We start from the raw sequence: 9,630 nt of genomic DNA, 5'->3' as shown, positions 1-9,630 counted from the left end.
GGGTTCAAGTTCATAAATCTTTAGTGTATAGGAATGTGTTAACTCAAATTTATGTGGATGCCCTTAATACAGAGGTTCCAGTGGTGCAAAATCTGTTTCAGACTATTCTTTTAAAACTTGAATTTAATAATTCTTTTTTCTATTAAGAAAGTGGATATATATATTCTGTGCCATGTTTTGTTTGAATAAGTTAGGTGGTAAGTATGCACTGTATATAAAGAATCTAAAGAGACCTAGTTATAGATCTAGAACAGCACAGATGAATTTTCACAGGGAACACATGCGTGTACCTCGCACTCAGATCACAAGATAGAAAGTTACCAGTATTCCAGAAGCCTCTTTGTGCCCCTTTCAGTCACTTACTCCACGCCCAGGCTAACCACTACTCAGATTTCTAACACCATAATTTAGCTTTGCCTGTGTTTGAACTTTTTTATAAATGTATTCTTTTGTGTCTGGCTCCTCTCACTCAGTGTTGCCTGTGAGATTCATCTGTATCATTGCACACGGCCATAGTGTACTCTATAGCTAAATTCAGGGTTCGGTGACCTATATATAGCCTGTGGACCAAATCTGGCTTGTGGCCTTTTTTTGGTACAGCCCAGGAATTAAAAGTGGCTTTGACATTTTTAAAGGATTGTAAAGCAGATAAGCAAAGAATATATGGCAGAGACTGTATAGGGTTTGCAAAGCCTAAGTTGTTTACTATCTAGCTCTTTGTGAAAAAAATTCGTTGGCTCTTGTTTTCAAGTATTCCATTACATGAATATACTGCAATTTAGGTATCCATTCTACTGTTGGTAGACATTTGGGTTATTTCCTGGTTTGGGCAATTCTGAATAGTGCTGTGAGGAACATTCTTATGCAGTCCTCAGGGTGCACATAAGTACAGATGCCTGTGAGGCGTATACCCCGAAGTGGAGATGCTATGTCACAGAGTTTGCAGGCGGTGCTCAGTCTAGTGGATAACCACCCAAGAGCTTGTGAAAGTGGTCGTACCACAGTACATTCCCAGCAGCCACGTATGGAAGCCACATTTACTCCATACCTTTCCAACACTTGGTATTGTCAGTATTTTTAATTTTAGCCAGTTCTCGTGAGTGTGAGAGATAGCATGTTGTGATTTTGAATTTGCATTTCTTTGGGGACAGCTGAGGTCCAGTATCTGTCCATAGGCTTTTGGCCATTTGAGATAGCCTCTTGGGCCATTCAATAGTCTCTTTCTTATGTGAAATGCCCATTTAATTATTGTTATTATGATATGCTATTTTTCTGTTGAGTTGCTTGCCTTTTTCTTTGTTGATTTATAAGAGTTCTTTATATATTTTAACTAAGAGTCCTTTGTGTGTTTATTATTGCAAATATCTTTTTCCATTCTGCTGCTTGCCTTCTAAGGAACAGAAGTTCTTAGTTTTATTTTAGTCCAGTTTATCAATGTTTTTATTGTTAGTGCTTTTTGTGGCCTGTTGAAGAAACTTTTGCTTACCTTAAGATCATGAAGATATTCTCTTTTGTTTTCTTCTAGAAGCTTTATTGTTTTACCTTTAGATCAATATCTACCTGGAGTGGACTTTAGTGTGTGGTGTGAGGTAGGGAGAATGCTCATATTTTATGGTAAGCTATCCAGTTGCTCCAGCACCACTGACTTGACAGCCAGCCTTTCTCCCTCCCCTTTTGTGTCACTCATCGCAAATCAATTGTCCGTTTATGTGTGGGTCTATTTCAGAATTCTCCGTCCTGTTCCATTGGCTGTCCTTGGGTTAATACCACACTGTCTGAATTACTGTTGCTTTATAATAAGTCTTGATATCTGGCACTCTGAGTTTTCTAGCTTCAATATTTTTCAAGGGCATTTGAACTTCTTTGGCTGTCTGTGTTTCCATATAAATTTAGAATCTGCTTGTCAATTTTCATTTTAATCAAGATTATTACATGGACTCTATAGATTAATGTGGGGGAAATTGACATCATTACAACTGAGTTATTCAGACCTTGACTCTGGTGTATTTTTCCACTTTCAAAAACTAATTTAATGCCACTTTTATTCCCACTGTTTCACGGCAATAATACAGATAACATTTATCCCCCCAGCCCTCCTCCCCACCTTGGTTCTTCCAACTTCAGAATCAGAGATTGAAATGGATATTTGACCTGCCAGAACCAAAATGTAGACTATCAAAAGGACTAGTAAGACAGTAACATTTTTATGTAGAATCTGAGTCTTTTGAAAAAGATGTTGATAGAAGAGCCATGATTGAATCTGAGTGAGAGAGGACCTTTGAGTTCATCTGCTCTGATTCGTAATGTTGTGTCTCTATACATTTTATCATGTAACCAGATCTGTTTTAGTGTGACTGTTAGAATTACCACGTAGGCGTCTGTGCTCAATGCACAGGGCATGGATTTAAAAATCTATAGCTGATGTTTGGTAGTAGAAGTAGATATGCTTTCCAGGAAAGCTTTTGCTTTTCTTATAAATGTTTTCTTTCTTTTTTTTTTTTTTTCACTCTAGGATTGTCCTTTCATTGTCTGTATGACCTATGCCTTTCATACTCCAGATAAACTCTGCTTCATTTTGGATCTGATGAATGGTAAGCAAAACCTGGGAAGCCTGACTACACTGAAAAACCGTGCCATGGTGTTAAATCTTATCATGCATTGATCTAGGCTGGCAGGCAGTTTGAGTCTTTCAGATAATTAGTTTCCCCCGGAAGCTTAAGGAAACCTTTTATTCTTCAAGTTTTAGTTAAAATTCATTTAAAATGTTGACTGTGGTTTCCTCTGGCCCTCCCAGTCCTTCCCCAGGAAGTTGCATTTTCTAGAAAAGATCTTCAAAAATACTTAAGAGTGAAACTTGATTTTCTGGAATGCAGCTGGCCTAGATCTTTAATTAGCTTGTTTCCTGACCCTCAACTTTTAGGAATGAAATGTCTCATAAGAATATAGCTTAAAATGTTAAAAAAAAAAAAAAAAAAAAAAAGAGAGAGAGAATATAGCTTAAAGATAGAAATGTATTTATAAACTAACTCGGAAGATTTTAGCCCAATTTTCTGTACCTTTAGCCCAGATCTACTGTACCTGATCTTTTAAACTATGATGACTCTGAGAATACTGAAAAAGTTTTAGCTAGAAAAAAAGTTTAAGTTCTTGGAAATTTTATTATGTTTTGAGAGTTTGATTTAAGACCAGATCTGTCCAACAACTTGAAGGAATTTCACAGGCATAATAATGAGCAGAAGAAGCGAGACACAGCAGCATATATCCTATACAATTCTGTTTATGTGATCGTCAGAACAGGCAAAACTAATCAATGGTGAGAGAGGTCAGAACAGAGTCCCCTTTGCCCAACCAGGAGCTAGGAACGGCATGGGAGGGCCTTCTGGGATGCTGGGGATCTCTTACATCTTGACCTGGTAGTGGTTATCAGGAACACATGTGTGGGAAAGGGAAGATGCTTGTAAAAGCCAAGGCAATAAAGTTGGACACACAGTAACTTCTATAGATCAATAGAAGCTTTTCCTTATAGTTTTATAAAAACATTCCTTGACCTTGTTGGTGGCATCTTTTAGAACATGTGATTATTTTGCTTTTTCCAACATTTTGTTATGAAAAATTTCAAACATATAGCAAAGTTGAAAGAATTTTCTGGGGACACCCAAATACCTACTACCTGAATTTTACCAGTTAAAATTTTACCTTATGTATTTCTAATAAGTCAAGATATGGAAGCAACCTAAGTGTCCATTGATAGATGAATGGATAAGGATCCATTAGGTGAATGGTACATATATACAATGGAATGTTACTCAGCTGTAAGAAAGAATGAAATCTTACCATTTATAACAATATAGATGGACCTAGAAGGTATTATGCTAAGTGAAATAAGACAAAGAAAGACAAATACTGTATGATTTTACTTATATATGGATTCTAAAAAAACAAAATAAGTGAACAAACAAAACAGAAACAAACTCATATATACAGAGAACAAACTGATGGCTGCCAGATGGGAGAGAGGTTGGGGGCTAGGTGAAAGGATCGAGGTCAAGAGCATGAAGATATTCTCTTAACCACTACCAGGTCAAGATGTACAAATCTGAAGTTTGGAAAATCATCACGGGGGTGTAAAACAGCATAGAGAATACAGTCAGTAATATTGTAATAACTGTGTATGGTGCTAGATCAGTACTAGACTTATCAGGGTGATCAGTTTGTTATATAAATGTCTAATCACTATATGTACACTTGAAACTAATAATATACATCAATCATAATAGAAAAAGTATAAAAATTTTTTACTGTATTTGCTTTATCAAATATCTATCTGACCAGCTTATTTATCTCTTTATTGTCCACAGAGTTAGTTGCTAAGCCATCTACTGGATCTCTACATAGAATTGATTCAGTTATTAGACAGGATTTAAGTAATCAAGCAGATTAGCCAATCCCGCCTTGTGATGGTGTATCTGGGAGCTGTGCTACCAACTTGAAAATTTTGTCTTATATTGTCCCTGCCATCACTGCATTTAAGCCTTCTCAGCGTTTAAATTTTCTCTTTAATTTTTAAAATGTTTTGTCAAACTGAAGAAATCAAAGATAGGCATATACACGAAGCAGAAGCATAGTTTACATTTTTCTACTATATTCTAAAATTTAGGATGACAGTAATTTTTGTTTCCTTTAAATTCTGCATCTCCGATTCCAGGGGGTGATTTGCACTATCATCTTTCACAACATGGGGTGTTTTCTGAGAAGGAGATGCGGTTCTACGCCACCGAAATAATCCTGGGGCTGGAACACATGCACAGTCGGTTTGTTGTTTACAGAGATTTGAAGGTAAGGCTGTTTGACAGACTCGGTGTTTACTGCACCTGCGCAGTAGGTGGTGTGGTCATGGCCCTCCAGACGCGTTCCTTTCTCTTTCATCATACCTGTCATTTTCCTCACCTCAGGCCTGATGAAGTTGTCATCTATGTGATGGCAGTCTCTTCTAGACTCTAAACTCTGTGCTAGGAACTCATGTCCGTCCTTGTCAGTGTCACTTGGGTGCCTGCTGCAGTGCCTGGTGCAGCACACGCACTGATTAAAAATTTTTAATCGATTAATTCATGAAAAGCAGAGTAGGAGGTTTTTGGTGTTGCCTATTTTACAACTAATTGTAACTCAGTTACCGTTCACCACGCGACCGATTTGGTCATGGCTCTGTATTAGACTTGGAGATATACAGAGATAACAATCAAAGAACATGTGTCTCATAGGGCTTACTCACTGGTGAACCAGGACACAGAACGGCTGAGTCGTAGCTCATCTGGGGCATGGCCGATTACGTCTGGGTTGAGTTGCCGATCAGCCTGCAGAGCGTCCCCCAGAGGCCACCATCCGAGCTTTATGTTGTTCCACGATCACCTTAAAAATCACAGAAATATTTTTAGATCCCCGAACGACAGAACCTCGGACTACTGTGCTTGGGCTCCTGTTACTCTCTTTAAAATCTCACTGGACTTTGGAAGCAAGTAAATAAAAAATAAATAGTAAATAAAAAACAGATTTAAAAAAAGAATAAAATCTGGCCGTTTGCAACAACATTGATGGACCTAGAGGGTATTATGCTAAGTGAAATAACCAGACAGAGAAAGACAAATACAGTAGGATTTCACTTATGTGTGGAATCTAAAAAAAAACCCAAGTGAATAAACAAAACAAAACAGAAACAGACCCATAGATGAGTACAGAGAACAACTTGATGGTTGCCAAAGGGAAGAGGGGGGGGATTAAATAAGTAAGTGAATAAATAAAATCTCACTGGACTTGAAACAATAAGTCAGTTCTGAGTTTTCCCGTTCCAGACCATGATGATTAGTCCCGGGTTCTGCATTAATGAAGGAGTTTGGAGTTTGCTCAGTACGGCTTGGTGACACCGATCTAGCCAACAGTTTGAAGATGGGGATAGGGGTAAAAGGGACAATGATAAATTATAGAAATGATGATGCAAATATATAAATAGGTAAATAATAATGAAAAGAAAAATGATAGAACCGACAATGTCTCAGTAGCATGAGAAGACTCTTAAGAGAATGTGTTTGTCTCCTATCTCAAATTCCTTCTTGAATGAACCCAAGGAAACCAGCTGAAATATACAGATTACGTTCTTTTCTCCAAGGAGCGAATAAGTCCTGATTCGCTTTTGAAGGTTACCTTCTAAGAATCTAAAATATTTTACTTTTGAGCATGTAATTTTTTTCACAAAATACTTTGTAAATTTTAAAGCTTTTTTTCAAGGGTAAAGAATTATTCCCTCAATTTTCATATGATCATAAAGAGGAAAAATGTATTTTCATTGAATTAGAAATAATTAGACACTGGTTGACACATGACATTTTATTTCCTCATGTGAGTTTTGCAAAAGAATAATATAGATGCTGAAGGCCCATGAAGTGCTATTATAATAGACTTTAATTTAAATCTATAACCAGTTTCTAATCGTCTTTATGCTGTAGTTTTGTCTTCTAAGCTATTTAGTAGGCACTGGTATTATTTAATTTCCATTCCAACTTAATTCTAATCACTCATGTTTATTCATGTTTCAGTTTTATAATAGCATGCCATTTTTATTTCAAGCAAAACAATAGTTGATCTCCAGCAGAAAAATATTAAAATGACTGTAATTCAATGTATATTAGGGAGAGGAGCTTTGTTTTCCATGATTATGCTGACTAAATCTAATCTTAATGGGTACATTTCATCAGAGTTGTGGTCAAAATCATATTTGGTCATTTGGTAGGGCCCTATGTTGATTATGTACCAGTAAACAGAAATGACATTGATCGGGACTGGTATGGCACTGTGGAATATTTTGATTTCTTAGGTAAATGTTGGTACATTCTTGCAAGATTCCTTTCTGTTCCAGTCCTCATTCTCAGAAGTCCTTACGGTTCACAGAAGCCACAAAGCCAGTGGACTCACTCCCTTTGTCGAGGGACACGCTATTCGGGCTCGAATGCAGTGAGAGAAAGATGCTTTTTAACTCTGACAAATTGTAGTCACGGCCCTCCCCTGTTACCTGCCCTGTGTTTTATTTTTAAGGAGTTGAGTCCTTCGCTTCTATCATTACCACTTTCCTGCTGAAGTTACATGAAAACTGTTATTCTCTGTATCGTGCCTTACTTGGTTGTGATGATATAAAGCTAGAATTCATGTTTAGGAAGAAACTATGAGAAAATAATAAGATATCAAGTGCCTATGGTTGTAGCAGTTCTCAAAGTCCCTGTGACATTTTGAGGTCTCTCAAAGATCAACTTCTCTTTCTCTTTAGCCCGCAAATATCCTCCTGGATGAACATGGACACGTTAGGATATCAGATCTTGGTCTTGCCTGTGATTTTTCCAAAAAGAAGCCACATGCAAGTGTGTGAGTAGTGTATCAACTCTGTTCACCATCTAATGCAACTTATTTATTCGCTCAAACCCTGATCTGGTCATGTGTCCCCCAGATTTTTCTTGCCAGGGGTAATTTTCAGTGTGATAATGTCAGGTCAGGGAAGAGCCACATCCTGGGCTGTGGGAGAGGAAATAAGAGCCATGTGTCTGGTTTTTTTTTTTTTTTTCACTGTCTGCAGGGAGTGTGGACAGACCCCCCAGTGTAACTGCACAGGGACCTGGTGGTCTGTGGGAAAGATAGGGGCCCCGGCAGCAGACCGGAATCTGTGCTGGCTGTGTGACCCTATTTCAGTCCTTTTACCTGTTCGACCCTCAACCTATTCTTCTATAAAGTAGAGGTAATAATAAGTGTCTGAAAGTTGTGGTAAGGATAAATGAAAAGAGCCTATGCGCCAAATGCAGAGGCAGCTACATAGAACTCTCCAAGGCAGGTCCCAAATCACCTACCTGCAGTTCAGGCTTTTAACGTAGGTCGCGTTGTTAGATTTGAGTATTATATCGGTCCTCTGAATGTCCGTGGGGAAGAACCTCCCTGACACCACAACCCTCAGCCAGCACCTGATCCTCAGTGGACCCTGAACTATGTCTGGCAGTGACTATGCTTGATCAGTGCATGTTGACACTGGCTTAAGGACTTCTCTGAACCTAGAATTATCAAAATGACAGCAGGAATGTCCTAGGGCTCTGCAGACACAGAATGGGATATGTATGAGTTTTCATTTCTGTTTCTTTGGTGTCAGTTTATCTGGATGGAAAGCATAGACAGGTGGGTAGTTTGTGGAAAAGCAGACAACTTTTGCTTTATATGTATATTTTAAATGTGTCATTCTTAACACCAAATCTTTTAAAATTTCATTTCATTGTATCTCTTGAGCTAACACTCATCTCTGTGTTGAATGGTCTTGAAGAAACTACCAGGTGGCTCAATTCAGGCATCCATGCAGAAAATAAACCACAGACCCTTCTTTTTGTGGGCCTAGAAATAAAGTGGTTCCATATTGAAATGCTTTATGAGGAACCGTGTTAAATCAGAATTGCCTTTGAAAGCTCTGATCACATATTAATAGTGAGCAGCACGATTTCTGTAAACATATTTCTCTTTTTCTACCGAATCTCGGATATGGTGATAATAGCATTAGCATTTGGCCAGCACTTTACAGTTATTAGGCCAGAGCCTGTGGTGGTAGGAGCTTCTCCCAGGGAGTTCATCAGACATTTTTAAGAGAGTCATTTGAATTTTTAATGCCACCGCTATTTGGTATGCTAATTTCTTCAGTTTAGTATAGTCACAACTGCGTATGAATCCAAGAGTTCATAAGAGTTAATCTTCCAATGGAATTAACTTTCAGGTATGAAGTTATTTATTTTCTTATTTTCTAGACCCCTTTTTCAGTAATTCACACGTCAGCTCTAATTCTCAGCATTTGAGCAGCATCCGTAAAGGAGTAGGGTTGGGAAGGTTGGTTTCCATGTTCACATGATAATAGTGAGGCCACTACTTAAAAAGACTAAATGCGCGATGAAATACTATACTTTGAAATAAAGGAGGTGTGTCGTGGCTAAGAACAAAGGCTTTCGAGCCAGCAGATTTGGGTTTGAATCCTCCTTCCAACTTGTGCCAGCCTCATTTTCTTCTCTATAAAGAGGAAGATAACAGTGATATTTACTTCACATGACAGTCGTGAAGGTAAAGTCAACTAATAAATACAAGTATTCATTTACCATTAGCTGTGTGCTTGGTTTTGACAGTGCAGCGATGAATAAGACCAGAAGGATCTCTGACCTCCTGGAACTAGCAGCCCAGGAAATTGTCAAGGAAATGACCAGTGTGCTAGGTGGCGGTGCCGGCAGCCACAGTGCTCATTGTGTCACGAGTTGAGCATCAGCTATCCCAGGCATGCATGGCTAGCTGCTTTGAATATGTTATCTTCACAGAAACCCCGTGGGTCGTAGGGTATAATTATCTACTTTTTATGGCATAGAAACTGAGGTTCAGAGAAATTAAGTAACTTGAACAAGGTCACACATCTGGCACATTGTGGGGCCTGAATTAAAAATCCATTTCCGTCCGACTCCACCAAGGATGTGGACCAGACCTTAGCATGTGCAAGTCCTCATCATGGAAGGGTGACGCCACACAGGAGTGGACATCCCCACCCCTTCAGGGTCCAACAGTACCGAGTAGTCACCTGTT

At 38.5% G+C, this 9,630-nt stretch overlaps 1 protein-coding gene across 2 annotated transcripts in view; it reads left to right on the top strand.

Annotated features, from left to right (window-relative positions):
- Window positions 1-9,630, top strand: part of GRK3 (G protein-coupled receptor kinase 3) — a 101,582-nt gene that overhangs the window by 64,909 nt on the left and 27,043 nt on the right. For both annotated transcript variants that reach the window (XM_023520178.1, XM_023520177.1), the window contains 3 exons: window positions 2,513-2,591; window positions 4,706-4,836; window positions 7,313-7,407. In XM_023520178.1, the coding sequence (XP_023375946.1) occupies window positions 2,513-2,591; window positions 4,706-4,836; window positions 7,313-7,407 (305 nt within the window). The remainder of the gene's footprint in view (window positions 1-2,512; window positions 2,592-4,705; window positions 4,837-7,312; window positions 7,408-9,630) is intronic.

Source organism: Pteropus vampyrus, unplaced genomic scaffold, assembly GCF_000151845.1.
Source record: "Pteropus vampyrus isolate Shadow unplaced genomic scaffold, Pvam_2.0 Scaffold251, whole genome shotgun sequence".
Taxonomy (NCBI): Eukaryota; Metazoa; Chordata; class Mammalia; order Chiroptera; family Pteropodidae; genus Pteropus; species Pteropus vampyrus.
The sequence above is the reverse complement of the archived record's forward strand: the minus strand, read 5'-3'. Positions and strand labels throughout refer to the sequence as shown.